The sequence below is a fragment of the Carya illinoinensis genome, chromosome 10 (assembly GCF_018687715.1).
Source record: "Carya illinoinensis cultivar Pawnee chromosome 10, C.illinoinensisPawnee_v1, whole genome shotgun sequence".
NCBI classification, from domain to species: Eukaryota; Viridiplantae; Streptophyta; class Magnoliopsida; order Fagales; family Juglandaceae; genus Carya; species Carya illinoinensis.
In genome coordinates, this window is record NC_056761.1 from 2,551,445 (window position 1) to 2,571,778 (window position 20,334).

Sequence of the window (20,334 nt, forward strand, 5' to 3'; positions counted from 1 at the left end):
CTTAGGTGGAAGAGCTTGTGGTGCTGTCACGCTGTTGAAAGATGAGGTTGCTGAGGATTGGACCAAACTATTTAAATGTCGAAAATCACTTCATATTTGGTATTTAATATCTTTAATCTGCCTTGAGTTTTATGTTCTTCTTAATGGTGCGATAGTCTTTTTCCTTCTCTTTTCTTTTTTTTTTTTTAAAAAAAAATTGACCAGTTGATGTGATAATCACGACCGAAAAAAGTAGAAAAAGACAATTTTCTGAAGTTAATATATTATTTTTATGGAAATTATAGCAAATTTCGTGGTGAAAATCATGATTACTTGGAAATAGAGTAAAAACATGAGTGTTTGTTTTTTTGTGGGGGTGTTAGTCAACCATAATAAGATATCCCTAAGCATGAAGATTTTCACAAATGTGGAGCTCAATTCTGTCTCGACATTTGCCTAATTACTGTTTTGTATTTGGAGAAATGATTCTTTTTCGTGGGTTTTATATTTATATATTTTTTTTAAAGAAATTACACAAAAATATTATACAAAATAAGTCCACCAATTGACATAGTTTCATGAAATCTATTAAATCTACTTTTATTACATTAAACCACATTAGCTTGTGAGTTTATTTTTGTGTAATTTTTTTATGACTAAAATATTTTTATTTTTATTTTTAAATAAAGAATATGAAATTTGTATATTTTAAGATTATATTTAACGTTACTCTTGTAATTATAAAAGAAGTCAAAATATAAATAATTGTTTTGCTATAAAAGAATTTCAAAAAACTTAGGCCTCTGGAAAGCTGCTTGCTCCCTTGAAAATTTCGAGGAATTCAAGACTATAGAACTACATTTCTCATCCACACGATCCATGATTGGAAATTCACAGGAGGTCAGACAGAACATATATGGTTGTTACTGTTCTTCATCCATTTCAGAATAATATATAATAATAATAAAAAAAGGCTCCGAGAAACAAGGAAAAAGTTACATGATGCAGAAGACATGTTTGTCTGATTCTGAGGTAATTATATTAGGCATGAGAGTCTGGGCCTGCTGGTTTTGAGTTAAGAAGTGGCTGGAGAGCCTTGACAACGATTGTCATGTTTGGCCGGAAGTCTGCCTCATATTGAACACAGAGCGCTGCTACTGCTCCCAACTGAAAATATTACATGAAAACATGGTAAGAACTAGAAAGCTTTTCTGGGATAAACAAATCTGCTCAAGCTCCTGGATTAAAACATGCCTCAAGCACGTGGGTTGGGTTTGTGTTTGAACTTTGAATGAAACATGAAAGCAACGGATATATAATATCATTAGCAAAGCTGTAATGGACCATTAAAGATTGTTCAATTACTGAAGAATGCAAGTCTGAGTATGACAGGAATGGAAGTTGATATAGCATTAACATAATTTGGTCCAAATCATATACAAAGCAAATGTTAAGTGGTGAAGCCCGCTTCAAAATCTGCAAGGTGTGAAACAATGAAGTTGAGGGAAAGGATAACGAAGGAAACCTTAGCAACTGCCTTTGGTGGGTAGTCATTGTTGAGCTTGGGATCAACACATTGCTTCACTTTGTCCTCGCTCAATCTTGGAGTTGCCTGGGGTTGTTGGAATACAGATCAGATGTGTATATATTGGTGGCAAGGCAACTGAAATCAAATTTAGCAGAAAACAAAGCAACTCAGACAAAACCAGCAGAAAACAATACCCAAGTAACAAGACTCTGCTGCCCTTTGGGCATTGTATGGTCTACAGGCTTTCTTCCAGTTAAGAGCTCCAGAAGAACAACTCCAAAACTATAAACATCACTTTTCTGAGTTATCTGCCCTGTCATTGCATACCTGAACGGCAAGCAATAATGTTTAGAAAAAGGAAAATCCATATCAGCAAACAATAACTTGAGAGCAGAATAGAGTGTTTTTCATCAGAGACCCCCAAGAAGACATCATAATACTAAAATTGAAGACGTCAAAGGAATGTAATTTGCAGTCTGTGGATCAACTGCTCAATTGTGTTCATACAGGAAATTGCAGAACCTCAACCTCTGGCACTTCATAGTTCATGTTCCACAAGAGACTGAACAAAATGAAGAATGGAAGCTAAAACTACAAAAAAAGTAAGGCTTACTCTGGAGCATGGTAGCCAAATGTTCCCAAGACTCTAGTTGAATGCAGCCGAGCTGCCGTATCAGAAGACTGATTTGACAAGTTAAAATCGGCAATTTTCGCCAGGTAGTCATCAAAAAGCAGGACATTGGTAGATCTGACATCACGATGAACTATAGAAGGCTGCACCTTTTCATGCAGAAACTCGAGGCCTTTGGCTGCCCCGTAGGCAATCTTAACTCTTTGGTTCCAGTTTAAAACAGGACCAGGTGCAGCCCCTTCTACACCTTTCCTCCCTGCATTAGAGAAAAAAATATGAACTGAGTTCCACAAGGAACGGGGAAGAAAAAGAAAAAGTTCAAGAGTGAAATAACTTGGAATACCGTGTAATATGTCATGTAAAGCACCCTTAGTCGCAAACTGATGTACCAAGATTCGATTATTTGCTTCCAGACAATACCCGATTAACTCAACAAAATGCTCGTGCTTAAGCCTTGAAACTGTTGATAACTGCATGAACCGTGAAAATAGTCAAATCAAGTCCCAAACGCATTGCCTTCTTCAGCAGAAAAATGACATCCTAGAACCTCACCTGAGCTGCAAAATCTGAGTCTGGCTCTTGTGATGAACTGGTATCCAACTTCTTTATTGCAGCAGCCTGACCATTACTCAGCTTTGCATGGAATACCCTGCCATAAGAACCTTCTCCAATCAAAGCCTTTGCGCCGAAGTTGCCGGTCAACCTACTCAACTCATCCAATGATATAGCTGGTGTTTCAATGGGTAATACTTTCTGAGGAGCTCCACTTTTGACTATGTTGGAACCCCTTGGCTCTCCTCTCCCGATACCTGTAATCAAGAGATATTCACACTCCATCACAATTTTTGAAATATTTCCTTGTTCTAAAAAAAAAAAAATGTTCTCATAATTAAAGAGCAGGTGAAGAGTAACAAGATAACACCAAATAGAGTATTAGAAAGAGTTGAAGATTGTTATCCCCACCATATGAATCTTCGCCTCTGGGTGGTGCAGTATATTGGTTAGCTGGGAGACCGTGGATTTCCTCCTCCGTACCTCCACAGCAGAACATTCTTCAAGTTGTGGTTGCAGCGATTTCAAAACCCCATGCAGAGCAAATGAAAGAGGAATTCCTCAGAATATAATAGCTCCTGCAATTACAGCAATCCAAACCCATACATCAAACCATGACTCATAAAGATCAAAGAAAGAAGAACACCAACAGTGAAAGTGACCTTCAATGCCCACCCCACCCGTTTACCTCCAAAAATAGGTAAAAAGAAATTATGGAAACAAGCCAGGTGAAAATATAGAAAGCGCACAAACAAATTAATGAATATTCGTTTGGTTCCAGAGAAAGTGGATGAAAGAAAACTTGCGAGTGTGATGTTAGCATCAGTTGTAAAATAATTGAACTTTTTTCTAATTTTCAAAGATTCCCTCCTACTTTGTATCATCTCAAAGCACCAGTACTGTCGAGATTTCAATATAACAACGAGGCAGCACACCTCATCCAACAAAGAAAAGATAAATTTGATAAAAGTTTGACATGTTAGTGGAAAAGGCAGATGATCAATCAGGTTAACATTGCCCATTTACGTATCCTATGCAAACTCAAAGATGTTCACATGTTAACAACATTTGAAAGAACTTTCAAATAACAATATAATGAGGTTCTTACCTGGGATCCAAAAGATCCGACAAGAGCCGACGAAAAGTACAATCGATACAGACAGAGACCGAGAAAAATAAATTGTGAAATAATGGGAAGATATCTGGAAACAGGGGAAGCAAAAAGTCGTTCCTCTCTAACTTCCTCGGATGTGTCTCTGTTTCGTGGGAAAGGCAGACGTTCTTCTGTTCCGCGGGAAACTCGGTTGGAGTGTTTAACCGGTAAAACTAATCTAATAACCCACCCTACACGTCTAAGTGCCCCCCACGATGCACGTCCCAAAAAAAAACACAGACTGGGAGATTTCATGCCTCATTTTACACAGATCATAAAACTCAGATCATGTTTAGACATGGATTATGCTATAAAAATGCATGGTCCAACTTTCGGCGTTTGACCCACAACTTCATCGTCCGAACTCCATACAAAAACGAAGTTTAAAGCCGTAGATATGGTCTGATGGTGCAAAATTTGATCTTACCAAACGAATATTTGATATTGCATGTCTCTCAAAGAGTAATGCACGTCTTCTGCATTTCCTAATTTATTAACCACAAAGATCGCAAGCCGCGTCACGTAACTTACGTTCCATAAGTACCAAAACTCGCTTTTATAATTTTCCTTGTCCTCTAATAGGGGATGGAACTAAGATAGTACGAGAACTGCTACAGCTAAGAATAGATTTCACAAAAGTAAATTCACAAATTTAAGTGACTTGACGTAATATATAATATTTTTTTTTATAACAATAGCTATTTTAATACTATGTCAATTCATGTTAGTTTGTAAATTTATTTTTGTAAGATTTATTTGGAGATGAGAAGTATTTCTCAGAGAGAAGATATAGAACATGGAATATATTCATTGTAAATCTAATACCAGTTTGTATGGGTTGAGGCCAAAATCCCAAGCCTCGTACAGATTACAATACACTCAAAAGGAGGAAGAAAGTATTGAATCTATTGATTGCTTGGCCGTTGGCGATCCTTGAATGATTCATAAGTATAGGCACTAAAGTCGATAAAATTACAGGACCTTTATTTTTGTGTCCATGCATTCTCAAGAGCCAAGAGGTAAGAATGACGCGTGATGATAGGTTCGAGGATTTGGAAAACAGTGAACGAATTGCAGAAGAAGCTAATTCAAGGGCAAAAAGCCTGCAGATGGATGGAAATAAGAAAAGTATAGAAGATCAATAAAATATAAAACGCATTCATAATACCAAATGAATCTTTTGGTACTACATTTTGATCAATATTTGTTTTGATCTTTTACACTACTTTTCAACCGGAGTATGTGGGCTGCAGGGAAGCTAACAAATGCAGCATGCCTTCAACCCAATTACGGAGACATCATGTAAACACAGAGGGAAACCTAATCGGAATAATTAAAGCTTCACCAGTTGCCACATGAAGCAACCCCAATGTCTTACTGTACACTCACCTAAACATTCATAATCTTTCTAGCTGTTATTCTTCTTTCCATATACGGCCAGTAACCCTCAACTTCAGCTCTTGCCTATCCCCACCAGAAAAGTATAGAGCCATATTCCTCTGAATAATGAGTCCGTCCTGACTGTCACGAACTTTCTTATGACTGTCACGAATGCTTCTTGGTATTCCTTGCCATATGAGCTTACGACCATTTGCACCAACTTCCAAACTATAGCTGAATTTCTTTGCCTCATTGTCATCGCCCATGAATCGCAAGAAGGCCATGTATACTGGTGCCGTACCAAGCTGGAAAGCCTCAAAATGCAAACAGAATTGTCTTCCAAAACAGTTGAACACCTGCACAAAAAGGCAGATCAAAACATTAAATTGGAATGCATTAAACTTATTTGCATAGAGAATGAAAAAGTACATGATATGAAGTAGGTACATAAACGTTTTTATTTCTGAATAAGGAAGCAGGTATATGGGAGTGAATCTAGGGAAAAGATCACTTCACATGCAACTAATTGCTGCTAATGCAACTAATGCAATTTGATTAAAATGACAATACTAGACCAATTCCTTTAGGAGCATGAAATATGTTTTACAAACAACCTGTACAAAAAGCATGTGAACCCGCTTAAGAAATTATTATCATTTATCAGTTCCCAAGCAGTGCAAGAAGCAATTAGGAACCACTTTTCCCATTTCATTTATTTAAAAACTAAATTTAGATCAACAGCCAGTTGCCGGCACCACCACTATGTGCTACAAATGACCAAATCTTAAACTCAACTCAACTAAGCCTCAATCCCAACAAATTAGGCACAAGAAAAATTACCAAATCTTGCTGCCATTAAAAAAAAAATTATGATAATGAGTGATGCAAGATTTATAAGCCCTAACAAGAAATAAGGCATAAGATATAATCATATCGTGTCCAATATACTTCCAACCCGTCCAAGATTTTTTTTTTTCACTTGAACGAGTGATGTATTTACGAATAAGGGACAGCTCAGGGCACAGGCCATCTCCTCCATGTTCCAATAAGAGACAGAGAAGATGGAAATGGAACCTGAGAAATTACAAAAGTCAGCACAACTAGCTAGATATTAGGACCATAGCATAAAATACTTACAGTCAACATCCATGTGGCATTTTCAACTTCATGTGGGTTTGATTTAACATATCGATGGTTGAAGGTACACCCATCATGCATGTCAACCTTGTGATCATCCTTAAGATGTGCAACAAGAGTTGGGATGTCACCTGTGACAGAGCACTCAGATCCAGCATAAGGGCAACTGAATGGACGGAATCGACAATGTTGCTCATGCTTAAGCTTGCTGTAGTATGGGAAAATATCAGTGCAACCCAAAGTCTGGTATGTACATGGGAGCTCCAACGATTCAGCAACTTTCTCCAGAGCCAAACATCTTATATTCCCAAGATCGTAGCGGCAAGTTGGGCAACAATTGTGCACTCTTGTCTTGCAGTTTGAACACAGAGTATGGCCATTTGGACACTACAAAATGAGAATCCAAATACAAAAGGAGTTCAAAATGTGTTTAAAATTTGGACACTCTTATCTAGAATGTGTTAGAATAATTTCACAACAAGCATGTTAAGAGAAAACTGACAATAAGCTCTTTTCTAATTCTATTTTAAAATGTAACAACCAAACCAGCTCAAACGTAGGAAGCAGTTACGACTCACTGCAAAGCTTTCTGAATCAAATTACAAGTTAGTTAAATCACTTACAACAAAAAGTACTACATACACCAGCCAAAATATATCTCTTAGGCATTAGTTATACAGCTACCTAGAAGTCTCCAAAGCTACCCACCAGGTAATAAATTCATAACCCAAAAGTGTCCTTCCTTTTAGAAGGTGTATACTGCATCCAACGGGTCAAAATTAGATTTGGAACGATAATATTAGTTAAAAGTAAACCCCACCCTAAGAGGCCAGCAGTTTCGAAAACTGAATAAGGTGTTAATAAACAGAATAGGCATGCCTCCCTTTGACATATTCTTCCACCACACAGATTCATTAAAATAGAACATGTTCAAGAAAATTAATAGTCCAGTCACTGTCATGTGCTTAGAACATTCTTTTATAATTCATAGCTATATTAAGATTTGGTCATAAGGAATTCCTTTTGGGTCTATAATAAGAAATTATTTCTATATTCAAGTTACATTAAACGCATAGTTGCCATTGCAACTGCAAACTTGGATTCCATATGTAAGGGGAACAGTAATAACCCAAGCATCATTGTAGGCTAGATTACAAGAAAAATACCAAGGTTATGTATGTGAGAGCCCATGATTTAAGCATTATTCTTCAACCCAACGGTGTATTCAGTATATTAGCCGTTTTGTCTCATTTCAGCTGAAACAATCCTACATTATAGTTATATTTGAACATGTGACAGAAAGTTATTTGTACCCAGAATTTGGTTAACAGCATTTGAAACCTCAATACAACTTTTAAGGTGGAGTAGAGTATAAAATTGAAAGAATGCATATATAAGGGAGACATCACCAAACGTGTTAAACATAATAATTTAAATTCTATAAATTTCCAATGATGTTCTATGAATAGTACCATAGCAATTACAGGAGTCATTCCATATGAACATCCCAGAACTAAAAATGGAAGTCCTATCAGAAACAGATCATAAAAAGTTCAGGAATGGAACATATGGGATTAGCACACCTGGTGAATCGGAGGGTACATCAAACATGTGCAGACGGGGCACTCAAGCAGTTCATGCACACCATTAGTTGAATAAATCCCCTGCTGTCCACCAGAACCATTGGTAGCTCTTGTAGGTTTACCAATAGTCTCCAGCTCTGTTGTTGCTATTTCATAATCTGAAACTGTAGAATAAGACTCAACGACTTCTTTGCAAGCGCTACTACCAGGAGCCATGGCTGATAGATATCTAATGATATTTGTAGCTCAATGACCAAGATCCAGAACTGTAATTGCCTCCTCAATTGTACCTCCTCCAATCACCTATGGTGATATTGCTCTGTCAGGAATATAAAGGATCTTAGTGCGAAAGAACCTCATAGACACTAAATAAAACCATATATTTCCAAGCCATTGTTGTTTTCCAGTATGTACAGATCTTGGACCAGATACGTGAGAACACATATTTCCAACTCGCAAGAGATCCATAGACGTATGCTTACGGCACATTGTCCTATTTAACTTTCATTTCAAAAGTACTCTTCTGGCTTTTGAAAGTGGAGAAAAATCAAACTGATAAATTGTAGAATTTAGTCTGCCAAGTTCTTACCATACAACTAGTGGGTCTCTATGCCATCTGGGTGTTTCTATACTACAATTCCCAAGTTATAAAACTAATCGTTTATTAACTACAATTTCCACATCATAAAACTTGTCTATTAACAATATTTCCCAAATCATAAAACTAGCCGTTTATTCTAATGACTAAAGATTGTAACTGGGCATTCAGAAGTTCTATACTACAGCTTTGCTTTTTACAACATCAGTAGGTCGCATCCCTTCATTTGAATTCCCCAGTAAAACAATTTTAATATATCTCTTCCCCATGAAAAACAATTAAAGTAGTCAGGAAATGAGAAGCAGTGCTTTGCAGATAAATAATAGTTTCTAACTTTGCAGTTCGCCAGTATTAGAATTGATAGGAGATTGCATTTGCCTTAGCAAGAACAAGAAGAGGAAACAACATGCGAAATTTGTTTTCAAACGTAAAATGCCCCATGAAGAGTGTTTCAGCGAAAAACATTGTACAAAATGGAAACAACAAAGCTAGACGCAAATTATTTTCAAACACCAAACAAAGAGTGATTCAGCTTTTAAAACATTATACAAAATGGAGACAACAAAGCTAACCCAGACCAAAAAGTTTCGCCTGGTTCCTCCACCATACCTCAGTCAAACAAATCTCCAACGACCTTGAGCACATTCAACATAAACGGAACAAACTCAAAGTGAGTTTTTAGAAAACAGCCATTTCCATTTAGATCAACCGTGGAGCAATCAAAATCTATGTACAAACCAAAAGAACAAAAATTCCAAAAAAAAAAAAAAAATGGCATGTTCAAATAAGTGCCGAACAGAATTCTGGCAAATACACCTCTTGTATCAAGCACCGAATCAGTGAAGATATGAAACCAGAACAAATACCAATTGCAAATTTTAAATTAAAAACAAAACACAATTTTCCACGTAGTTCAAAACTTATTTGCCAATCATTACCTTTCCCACTTAAATCATCAGTAAAATAAATCAAAATAGTTATAAGAATACTAAAATAACGCAAAATCCTGTTTCAAAATTCCATCCAACCAACTCCAATCAAACGCAAAACTGGGTCTTGCCAAAAACTACCTTTCCCACTTAACCAAATCAAGAATGCGGTGAAATCTGGCACGAGAAGAAAAGCCAAAAGAATACCCATTTAAACGATCCAAAAATCATCATCCGATCAAAAGAAAAAACAAACCCACAACATATACAAAAAATCAAATAATCAATTGAGATTTCCGAGGCAAACGTCTAAAAAAAAAATCAAATTAAATCCATAAACTCATGGGTTTCACTTGAATCATGAACAAGAAAACAAAAAACAAAAACAAGACTTTCAGAACCAAAAAAAAAAAAACAACAACAAAAACAAACCAGTTCCACGAGCTTCGGGACTTGCGCGTATAACTGGTTATGGAATTTGTAGAACAAAAATAAAAAAGGATATCCTGTTTTTATCGGTGCTGGTCATGGAGATCTCTATTGTCGACTTCTCTATGCTTCCACAAATCATCACTGTGAAATTTGGTTTTATTATAAAGAGTTTCACCCTTTTTCTAATATTTTTCGCTTAATTTCTTTTTACTTTTTGTGTTAATTTTGTCCCAGACCGTGGACCAGTGACTCTCCCCGCACGCAACGTTTGAATTCTCTCTCTCTCTCTCTCTCTCTTTCCTTTCTTAAGACCGTTGACGTTTTAATTTCTAGAATAAAGGATTGAGCCTGTACTCTCGCGTCTAGAGTAACGACGAGTACTCGCTGGGATCCTCTGTCACGTTCCCTCTATAAGTAATCGAGTGTCATTTCCTTTAATTTTTCTAAAAATATATTTATAATACGAAAGAAATGTAAAGATACAAGGTGAATTTTATTGTATTTAATTCCAAACTTCATAATATCTATATCCAATATTTAATATAATTAAATTTATATTTAGACTCCATCTATCTCTTTTTAAATTATAAAAAATATTATATTGAGAAAATTATAAAAAAAAAAACTCAACTTATCTCATTATTAAAATTTTTATAAATTTACACATAAAATAAAATAAATAATTTAATTTTTCAAATCTAAAAAGAATATTAATATTAAAAAATAATATTTTAATAATATTTTATTTAATTTTTTAATTTATTTTATTTCAACTTATTACTCAAATCTAATCTTAAATGTGAGTTTTGAAGTTTCTATAACTTAGCTCAATTCAAGTAAAATATATGGTCAAAATAGAAGTAATAAAGGTATATTTTTCCCTTATTGAAATGTGTGTAAACTCATTAAAATAAATTGTTAATTTACATATGGTGATTGTTGATAGTTAAATAAATATTTTTTAATGAATTTATAATTTTTATTTATTTTTAAAAAATAAATAAATTAGAAAAAATATATTTAAAAAAAAAAAAGAGAGAGATTAAGAAATTTGCCTATTCGGTGCTGCTGTCGGTGGATTTGGAAGTAGCACCGTCCCTCACCGAATGACTCGGCGAGTACCCATTTTTTCAAACGCAGCGAGTACAGATTGTTCTGCGGACGTATACACTGTGGGCGTTGGAATACAGTAGTTTCACACTGGTCAATCAGTATACTCTTTTTGTCCTTTACTTAGGATTTGGGGGGAATATCATACCATTTCTCACTTTTCAACGATCTTTTGCATATTTAGGGGGAAAAAAATGAACTTTTGCAAAATGTTGAGGTTGAAATAAAATATGGGTATTTTTTTTATTTATTTTTTATTTTTTTCTGAGTAAACGTCATTTGGAAATATAAAAATAAGTTTTATTTGAGAATAAAGTTTCAAGAAATTTGTTTTTGTATTGTTTTTTAATCTTGAAAATCGTTGCCAATAATTAGGTAATTTAAGGTGGAAATGTTTAAAAAATAAAATAAAAATAGTAGGCTATGAAAATCGTTGCCAATAATTAGGTAATTTAAGGTGGAAATGTTTAAAAAATAAAATAAAAATAGTAGGCTATCTTTAAATTCTGAAAGTATTTCATCTCATCTCATTTTATTATTATAATATTTTTAAATTTTTACATAAAATATAATAAATAATTTAATTTTTTTTAATTTTTAAAATAATAATAATATTAAAAAATAATATTCTAATAATATTTTATTTAACTCTCATCTTTTATTTAAAATCATTTCATCTCATTTTTTAATCCAAACTAACCCTAATTCTACTCATAAACTAGCGTGGAGAGCATGCTTTTTAACCATTGATATAGTAGAATTTAATTTGTAAGAATTTTAATTTTTTTTAAATCAAATTTTTTTCATGTTAATAATATGAAATATATGTTTTATACTTACTTACAAATATAATTTTTTTCAAACAAAATTACTTCATTAACCATAATGTTTTCAATAAAAATTAAGCTCGTCGAAACATTGATGAATATTGGATCAATTCAGAGGAATGGGAATTTGGAAACCTCAAAGAGAGAACACCACGAGTACATTTTCCATAGATAGTATATAAATAAGACTAATGTTACATACAATTATTTTTATATATTCTATATATATTTCATTGATATGATTGGTTGTATTAAATTTTTTTAATACTCAACCAATTACATTAGTAAAATACATAAAAAAATATGTAAAAGTGACTGCACACATAATTTTTGTATAAATAATTAGGTGCAATTTAGATAGTGAGAGAATATGAGATGGGATGCTTTATATGAAAGATGAATAAAATATTATTAAAATATTATTTTTAGATTTGAAAAAATTAAATTATTTATTATATTTTATAAAATTTTAAGAAAATTATAATAATAGAATGAAATGAAACACTTTTATTATCAAAACGGAACATTTTATTTATGTATTTATTTATTTTAATATGAAATAAATAATACTGTTGAAAGTTACTTGTAATCTTATTATTTCGTACTGATCAACTTTATCAACCAAACCTGATCACAAGATTCACAACAACTACCCATGGTGTCCAATTGTCCATGCAGGGGAATCCCTTTTGCCTCGCTGATCTTTGTAGCATCTTATCTGTTCTATCATACCCTATCCTTACTAGTTACTACTATTTTATCTATATGCTATAATATCTTTTAAATTAAATTATATATCACGTAAATAATTATTAAATTATAAAATATATATATATTAGGTGCATAGTTTGCCAAGCACTAAAGAACAACGAAAGGGCGCATTTGGCTTTGTCACGTTGTGTGTACATAATCATGACTCATATATATGCGTATGGAATGTGGATAAAGAGAGAGAATGTGATGATTAAAGCCACATTTTTAATCAACAACTGAGACATCATCCTAAACACCAAGCCACATTTTTCAAAGACTCGGCCCAATCCAGTCTTACCACATACTAAAGCATTGTGAATTGCGATGCAGCAATCAACAAGCCTGTTGGCAAGGTTGGAATTGGCATCATGGCTGGAGATCATAAAGGAAATGTATGGCCACCAAAAGGATGCAGATAGAATTTTTTCCTGATCGATCCCCTTTTGGCTTAATCTTTTGAAGCTTTACAAGCTTTTATTTTTGCTTTTGAGTTTGGATTGAGGAAGATTATAGTGAAAGGCGATCCTCTACAAGTCATTAAGAGTACTACACAAGCGTGTTCTTCATGGCATAGTTCAAGTGTTATTATTACTGACGTAAGACAACAACTTTCTAAGTTAGATAGCTGATCTATCAATCATATTAGTAGGGAATACAAATGGTGCTGCTCACATGTTAGCAAATGGTTCTCTAGACCCTATAGAGGATGTTATTGACATCGAGGATTATCCCTCTTGTATTCATTCATTCCTTTGAAGAAAGCTCTTAATAATGCTAGATATTTCCCTTTAAAAAAAAGCATTCTTGCAAACAAAAAGTATAATAACTCTCTTTAAAATATAATGTTAAATATAATAATGTGTAAGTTTCGCGTATTTTTTTAATGAATATAGATAAATTTAATATTTATATAAAAAAATTATTTTTTAATAATAGACTCAATTTAAAAAAAAAAAAATATGTGAAATTTATACACTCTAAAATCGTATTTAAAAAAAAAAAAATTAGTAGACAGATGAGTTTTAAAATTCAGGAAACATAATTTGTTTTGTGGGAAAGTAAATAAGGTCCAATTGAGGTAAAAATTGGCATGAAAGTTTGGTAATTTTATGTATAAATCCAGGAAAGACTTTTGACGAGAGAGGTAAAAAGTTGCCAAATTCAGAGACCTACCTCACCTGGTGATCTTTTCAGGTTTCGAGTTTCAAGTTTCAACGCCAGCCGATGTGCCCCAACACGCAGAGTACCCTTACCAGACCAGACCCCCATTTCAAAAAGTTGGCTTCTCGTTTCCGCGCCCATAATTCCATCCGCACATACTCGCAAGAAATTCACAATCCCTTTCTCTTTCTCTGTGGGTGCGAGTGTGTGAAGGGCAATGGAAGAGGAAGACCACCAAAAGGTCTCAGATCTGATCAAGGAGCTGGTCCTACGCTTGCTCTCCCGAAACCCCACCTCCGATTCGCACGCCCTTGACCCTGATTCTCCCGATTTTCGCAACTCTCTTCGCTACGCAGTTCGCTTACTTTCCAGCCGAATGACCCCCTCCATTGCCCCCGACGCCGCCGCCATCGCCGAGTCCATCAAGCGCCGTCTCGCCACTCAAGGTAAGTCCTCCGAAGCCCTCACTTTCGCCGAGCTTTACACCAAGTTCGCCTCCAAAACCGGCCTAGGTAGCGTCAATAACAAATGGGCTGTCCTTTATTTGCTCAAAATCATAGCCGACGACCGGAAAGCCGCGAAAACCCAGTTAGATTCCTCGGTTTTGTTGCCCCATTTGCCGTTAAACAACGCCGAATCGGGTAATAGTTATAGAGTTTCACGTACTCTAGGAAGCAAAGAAAAGGATTGGAGAAATGGAGTTTTGTTAGTCTCAAAAGACCCGGAAAATCGACGTGAAATTGCATTTAGGGAGTTCGTGAACTTGGTTAAGGAAGAGAATGAGGTGTGTGAAGAGGTTTTGGTGAGAGATGTATTGTATGCTTGTCAAGGAATTGACGGGAAGTATATCAAATTTGATAAAAATGCTGATGGGTTTGTTTTACCGGATTTAGTAAAGGTTCCAAGAGCCACCCGGGCAGTCGTCCGGAAGCTTTGCGAATTGGGTTGGTTGTTTCGGAAGGTTAAAGGGTATATTTCAGAGAGTATGGATCGGTTTCCTGCTGAGGATGTGGGAACCGTTGGGCAGGCCTTTTGTGCTGCACTGCAAGATGAGCTTTCAGAGTACTACAAGTTATTGGCAGTGCTCGACGCACAGTCGATGAATCCTATTCCGCTGGTTTCTGAGAAGGTGTGCTCGGAAAATTATCTTTCATTGAGGAGACTGTCGGTATGGTTTGCAGAGCCAACGGTGAAAATGAGGTTAATGGCTGTTTTGGTTGATAAGTGTAGGGTTTTGAGGGGTGGGGCAATGGCTGGGGCTATTCATTTGCATGCCCAGCACGGTGATCCACTGGTGCATGAGTTCATGAGGCGCTTGCTCCAGCGGGTTTGTTCTCCGCTTTTTGAGATGGTAAGGAGTTGGGTTTTGGAAGGGGAGTTGGAAGATATTTTTGCGGAGTTTTTTATTCTGGGTCAGCCTGTGAAAGCCGAGTCTCTTTGGAGAGATGGTTACAGGCTCCATGCTGGGATGCTTCCTTCATTTATCTCACAATATCTTGCTCAGCGCATTTTAAGGACTGGTAAGTCGATAAATTTTCTTCGGGTTTGTTGTGAGGATCGTGGTTGGGCAGATGCTGCAACAGAAGCTGCCACTGCTGCTGGGACTACAACAAGAAGAGGGGGCCTGGGTTATGGTGAAACTGATGCCCTTGAGTCTTTGGTTGATGAAGCAGCAAAGAGGATTGATAAGCATTTGTTGGACGTTATGTACAAGGAGTACAAGTTCAAAGAACATTGTCTTGCAATAAAGCGGTATTTACTGCTTGGACAAGGTGATTTTGTTCAGTACCTAATGGATATTGTTGGGCCAGAGCTTTCAGAGCCCGCTAACACCATTAGCACTTTCAAACTAGCGGGCTTGCTGGAAACTGCAATTCGATCTTCTAATGCTCAATATGATGATCCTGACATACTGGATAGGTTGAGGGTTAAGATGATGCCACATGAAACTGGAGATAGAGGCTGGGATGTTTTCTCATTGGAATATGATGCAAGAGTGCCCTTGGATACAGTGTTTACAGAATCTGTTATGGCAAGGTATTTAAGAATTTTTAATTTCCTGTGGAAGTTTAGGCGGGTGGAGCATGGGCTTATTGGTGCTTGGAAGACAATGAAACCAAACTGTATTACTTCTCATTCCTTCACGAAGCTGCAGTGTGCTGTCAAGTTCCAGTTGCTTTCGACACTGCGGCGATGCCAGGTTCTTTGGGATGACATGAACCATTTTGTAACAAACTTGCAATATTATATCATGTTTGAAGTCTTGGAGGTGTCATGGTCAAATTTTTCGAGTGAACTGGAGGTAGCAAAGGATCTTGATGATCTACTGGCTGCACACGAGAAATATCTCCATTCAATTGTAGAGAAATCCCTCCTTGGAGAGCGTTCCCAAACCCTTTGCAAGTCACTCTTTTTGCTTTTTGATCTTATATTGCGGTTCCGAAGTCATACCGATCGATTATATGAAGGCATATGCGAGCTAGAAGCAAGGTATTCTTCTTTCTGTATTATTATTGTTATATTTCTGTACAATTTTTTTTAATATTGTTAGAACTGCATTTGGTCATGCTAGTATATCCTAATATACATGTATGCTGCAGAATGGAATCCTCTTTACCCTCTCGAGACAAGAGCAAATCACGGAGGCCAGTAAGTGATAAAGCTTCAGAACCTGGGTCCTGGATAAGTGATGGCAGGAAGGCCCTCACACAACGTGCTGGTGAATTTTTTCGAAACAAGGGACAAGAATTGGATGAAATAGCAAAGGAATATTCATCGCTGCTTGAGGACTTCCTTTCTCAGTTGCCTTTGCAGCAGCATGTTGATCTAAAGTTCCTACTGTTCCGGCTTGACTTCACTGAATTTTATAGCCAGTCTGGTCCTAGTTTATAGAAAACAAATAGACGCATTAGAGTTTAAGGAAAGTTTCCACGATCAAAGCATAAAGAAAATGCTTCAATTTGCTAATTGCTCCTGCCCAAGTGACTGAAACAATCATATTCATCGGGGCTGGCTGACCTCAGGACAATATACCAGTTCATATTTAATTGCTCTAATTCGGTGTGTGAACTTTTAGCTCCTTTATGTTTTTGTAGTCTGTGTGCACATTTTAAAATATTTGTCGGAGATCTGACATATGCATGTCTTAATTTTCAGATGGTGGTTGCTCGTTTCTGATGGCTTATGTGGACGTTTGATTGACTTGGAGGTATATAGATTAGGGGGTGAATTGTGGTAGTGTTTATCTGATATATGAATGATTTTCTTTGGGAAGATTTCTTGCGGCTTTCACAAGCTGTGCATCCAGAGCTTGGATACTGTACCGTAAGTTCTATATTGTTTGAATGATAAGCAACGTGTGTTTACCCTTGTTTTGCATCTTCCTTCAGTTCGATTCAATTACTTTCTCCTTGTGGCATAGAACTAAACCATTGCTTTTTGAACCAACGAACATCTATAGAGTCGTTTATGCACTTAGGGAGATTTGGATAGTGAATTGAGATGAGATGATATAAAAGTTAAATAAAATATTGTTAGAATATTATTTTTTAATATTAATTTTATTTTAGAATTTAAAAAAGTTGAATTATTTATTATATTTTGTTTAAGAATTTGAAAATGTTGTAATAATTAGATGATTTTTGAATCCAAACAAAGCCATTGGTCTAGTTTGGATGGCAAGAGTTTCTAAGCTCATTTTATCTCAATATTTAAATACAATAAATACAAATGTTTTTCAATTTCAAATCTTAATTTTTTCATTTAATCATTATCTAATTATTAAAACTTTTCAATACTTCCAAATAATATAAAAATAATAATAATTAACTTTTTCAAATTCAAAAATAAAAATTATATTTGATCAAATTTAATATTTTAATTTTATAATATTTTTATCGATTTTTTCTTTGTATTTTTCTAAAATCTTATAAAATATCTCAACTCAAATAATCCTATTACTATTTACATATTTGATCTCATTTTACTGTTCAAATGAGGCCGGACTTCCAAATCGCCCCTTCAACATGTTATCTTCAAGTTCTTTTGACTAACATAAAGCTACAATAGTCACGGCAGTATTTTTCATTTTTAATAATTTTAATGGTCCCAAAATTAATTGGGATTTTTATAAAATAATAATTTCCTACCACTTTTTATCTAAACATGGTTAAATTTTCTATAATTAATACTGAAATTCATACCACTTTTGTACATGTGCGTGTATGAAATGGGTAATGATTTTCTTACATTTTTTTTTTTTTACTTTACTTCTCAATTGTTTTTTCTTTTTTCACTATTTGAATTGGGATTAAAAATTTCAGAATATGAACTTTTTATATAATTTATAAGAAAATAAATTCAATCTAATCATATAATTTAATTAAAAAGAAATTAAATTTTATAAAAATTGATTCAAAAAGTAAAAGAAGATCCATCTTTTATCAGATTGAATTTATTTTTAATTAGATTACACGATTATATTAATTGATTAAATTTTTTTTCTTTTAGATAATGCAATTGCCAATTGGCCATTTCTACTTTAAAAAAATAACTGAATGTAAAACAGTAATAAAAGAAACGTAGGGTACCATTATCCGTATGAAATATATTCTTGACTAGCTCCAGAAGACACCTCCTTCTGTCCAAGTTCCAATCTTTATTTTCTTTTTCCAGTTTCCCTCGCTTTAACCATCTATCTCTCTCTCTCTCTCTCTCTCTCAGATATCGGTACGCTTTAATCAGGCTATTGCACACATACTAACCGTTCTCGGAGCTCCCTTAGACTTTTATTTGGGTTCTCTGACATTGGGCAATGGCAAAGTACGGAGAGGGTGACAAGCGGTGGATTGTGAAGGACAGAGCTGACGGCGCCAACGTCCACAACTGGCACTGGGTCGAGACAAACTGTCTCGATTGGTCCCGAAACCTCTTGTCCAACCTCCTTTCCGGTCTCACCGTAACCGACGGCGAAGGTGATCTCTTCATCAAGACCAAGAAGGTTGACAAGGTTGACGGCGACGCCTACCTCAACGTTCGCAAGGGAAAGATCATACCCGGCTATGAGATCAGCGTCACGCTCTCCTGGGAAGGGGAGGCCAAAGACTCCGACGGAAATTCCTTGCTAAAAGCCGAAGGTCTCGTCGAAATCCCCTACATTTCCGACGAGAACGCCGACGAGGACCCCGAATTGAAGGTCTCCATCAAGGACGAGGGCCCCCTTGGGAGGAGACTCAAGGAAGCCATGCTCGCGAAAGGGAAGCCCTTGATTTTCGATAAGGTCAGGGTCTACGTGCAGACCATGGCTAAAGGTGGACCTGCCAAGGACGAATTGGAGGTCAAGAAGATCGTGCCGAAGGCTCAGTCGACGGTGGCTGCTGCGGCTGCCACGAAGCCAAAGGAGTCGGTTGGGGAAAATAAGGCGGCGGCTAAGAAGGAGGCGAAGAAGGGGTTCAAGACAATAACTTTGAGGGAGAAGTTTAGCTGCCGGGCGAGGGATATGTATGAGATACTGATGGACGAGAATAGATGGAAGGGCTTTACGCTGAGCAATGCAAGGATTAGCAAAGAGGTGGGTGGGGAGTTTAGCATCTTTGATGGGTCAGTAACTGGGACCAATTTGGAGTTGCAGGATGGGAAATTGATTGTGCTGAAGTGGAGGTTCGCGAATTGGGCCGATGGCATTTATTCGACGGTGAGTTCTTTTGGTTTGATTAGATTGTAATTGATGGGATTGGTGTAGTGACTGATTCTTGGATGAATCTTGCAGGTGAAACTTGCTTTGGACGAGCCGGAACCCGGGATTACCGTAGTAAAGCTGGCGCATACTAATATTCCTGAGGAAGACAGGTGGGTCTTTGTTGATGGGTTGGCTTGATTTTTCTTTTTTCCGAAGTTCCTGAGAAATGTAGGAAGTTTATTGTTTTCTCGGTTGGTGGGGTGAAGTTCTCTGTTTCGGTTGTTTTTGGTTGCAGATATGGGAATGCGACTGTGGTGGAGAATACTGAGAGGGGATGGCGGGATCTTATTTTCAACAGGATACGGGCAGTTTTTGGTTTTGGTATATGAGATTTTGTAATCACCTATGAGCAGAAGTTCTAATCAATCTTTTTTCTTTTTTCGATTAGCAGAGGAAGGCTACTGTGTTTGGATTATGTTCACACTCTAATGTCATGGAATATCTTGATAGCGTGGATTTTGTCTAGACTGTCTTTCAAACTAAACTACCACAATTTTAGTGTTTTCTGTATTGGTAATTCTTCCATCAGTTTAGCAATTTGGTTTCAATGATAGAGGTGTCTCTTGTTAAGATTATGCTTCTGCCTACTTTAGGTGTCCTTCATCTTGTTTTATCCTGTACTGCATTTGAAGACATCGGAACGCATTACTGCCTAAACTGTCTTCCACTTTTGGCTAGAGAACCGTGGTATTTGTGCTTATTACTGCTTTCTGTTGCAAATGAACTTCTTTTCTTGTTGTTAGCCATTGCTGAATGTGATTGAGCAATTTTAGTATTTAGTAGCAATCTTTTAATAGTACTAGTTCCTGGTTTAAAGTAACGTTCTGTTACGAGGAAATGCTGG

At 35.9% G+C, this 20,334-nt stretch overlaps 4 protein-coding genes across 6 annotated transcripts; 2 read left to right on the forward strand and 2 right to left on the reverse strand.

Annotated features, from left to right (window-relative positions):
- Positions 1-809: 809 nt before the first annotated feature.
- On the reverse strand, positions 810-4,513 carry LOC122279252 (probable protein kinase At2g41970). The gene is made up of 8 exons (XM_043089732.1): positions 3,799-4,513; positions 3,102-3,268; positions 2,691-2,947; positions 2,482-2,608; positions 2,121-2,394; positions 1,702-1,834; positions 1,505-1,591; positions 810-1,146 (listed from the first exon to the last, which is right to left on the reverse strand). Exons 2-8 carry the CDS (start codon positions 3,187-3,189, stop codon positions 1,021-1,023), a joined length of 1,092 nt encoding a protein of 363 aa, XP_042945666.1. The 5' UTR covers positions 3,190-3,268; positions 3,799-4,513; the 3' UTR covers positions 810-1,020.
- A 472-nt stretch (positions 4,514-4,985) lies between these two features.
- LOC122279253 (E3 ubiquitin-protein ligase SINAT2-like) lies at positions 4,986-10,095 on the reverse strand. 2 transcript variants are annotated; one of them, XM_043089733.1, is made up of 4 exons: positions 9,903-10,095; positions 7,944-8,262; positions 6,361-6,747; positions 4,986-5,579 (listed from the first exon to the last, which is right to left on the reverse strand). In XM_043089733.1, exons 2-4 carry the CDS (start codon positions 8,157-8,159, stop codon positions 5,259-5,261), a joined length of 924 nt encoding a protein of 307 aa, XP_042945667.1. In that variant the 5' UTR covers positions 8,160-8,262; positions 9,903-10,095; the 3' UTR covers positions 4,986-5,258. The 2 variants fall into 2 exon arrangements, with proteins under 2 accessions (XP_042945667.1, XP_042945668.1); XM_043089734.1 differs by lacking the exon at positions 9,903-10,095 and adding an exon at positions 9,151-9,896.
- Positions 10,096-13,737: 3,642 nt separating this feature from the next.
- LOC122279144 (gamma-tubulin complex component 3-like) lies at positions 13,738-17,131 on the forward strand. The gene is made up of 3 exons (XM_043089522.1): positions 13,738-16,243; positions 16,354-16,813; positions 16,910-17,131. Exons 1-2 carry the CDS (start codon positions 13,971-13,973, stop codon positions 16,643-16,645), a joined length of 2,565 nt encoding a protein of 854 aa, XP_042945456.1. The 5' UTR covers positions 13,738-13,970; the 3' UTR covers positions 16,646-16,813; positions 16,910-17,131.
- Positions 16,939-20,000, forward strand: LOC122279145 (activator of 90 kDa heat shock protein ATPase homolog 1-like). 2 transcript variants are annotated; one of them, XM_043089524.1, is made up of 4 exons: positions 16,939-17,077; positions 18,476-19,445; positions 19,521-19,600; positions 19,726-20,000. In XM_043089524.1, exons 2-4 carry the CDS (start codon positions 18,567-18,569, stop codon positions 19,817-19,819), a joined length of 1,053 nt encoding a protein of 350 aa, XP_042945458.1. In that variant the 5' UTR covers positions 16,939-17,077; positions 18,476-18,566; the 3' UTR covers positions 19,820-20,000. The 2 variants fall into 2 exon arrangements, with proteins under 2 accessions (XP_042945458.1, XP_042945459.1); XM_043089525.1 differs by lacking the exon at positions 16,939-17,077 and having other exon boundaries at positions 18,370-19,445.
- The last annotated feature ends 334 nt before the right edge of the window (positions 20,001-20,334 follow it).

Excerpts from the sequence above, each read along its gene's own strand:
- LOC122279252 (XM_043089732.1), bottom strand. The coding sequence starts at position 3,189 with ATGTTCTGCTGTGGAGGTACGGAGGAGGAAATCCACGGTCTCCCAGCT. Across the intron at positions 2,948-3,101 it reads CAGAGGCGAAGATTCATATG|GTATCGGGAGAGGAGAGCCA; the intron begins GTGGGGATAACA and ends TCTTGATTACAG. Across the intron at positions 1,592-1,701 it reads AGCAGAGTCTTGTTACTTGG|GCAACTCCAAGATTGAGCGA; the intron begins GTATTGTTTTCT and ends CAACAACCCCAG.
- LOC122279253 (XM_043089733.1), bottom strand. The coding sequence starts at position 8,159 with ATGGCTCCTGGTAGTAGCGCTTGCAAAGAAGTCGTTGAGTCTTATTCT. Across the intron at positions 6,748-7,943 it reads TGTACCCTCCGATTCACCAG|TGTCCAAATGGCCATACTCT; the intron begins GTGTGCTAATCC and ends CTCATTTTGTAG. Across the intron at positions 5,580-6,360 it reads ATGCCACATGGATGTTGACT|GTGTTCAACTGTTTTGGAAG; the intron begins GTAAGTATTTTA and ends CTTTTTGTGCAG.
- LOC122279144 (XM_043089522.1), top strand. The coding sequence starts at position 13,971 with ATGGAAGAGGAAGACCACCAAAAGGTCTCAGATCTGATCAAGGAGCTG. Across the intron at positions 16,244-16,353 it reads ATATGCGAGCTAGAAGCAAG|AATGGAATCCTCTTTACCCT; the intron begins GTATTCTTCTTT and ends TGTATGCTGCAG.
- LOC122279145 (XM_043089524.1), top strand. The coding sequence starts at position 18,567 with ATGGCAAAGTACGGAGAGGGTGACAAGCGGTGGATTGTGAAGGACAGA. Across the intron at positions 19,446-19,520 it reads CCGATGGCATTTATTCGACG|GTGAAACTTGCTTTGGACGA; the intron begins GTGAGTTCTTTT and ends TGAATCTTGCAG. Across the intron at positions 19,601-19,725 it reads AATATTCCTGAGGAAGACAG|ATATGGGAATGCGACTGTGG; the intron begins GTGGGTCTTTGT and ends TTTTGGTTGCAG.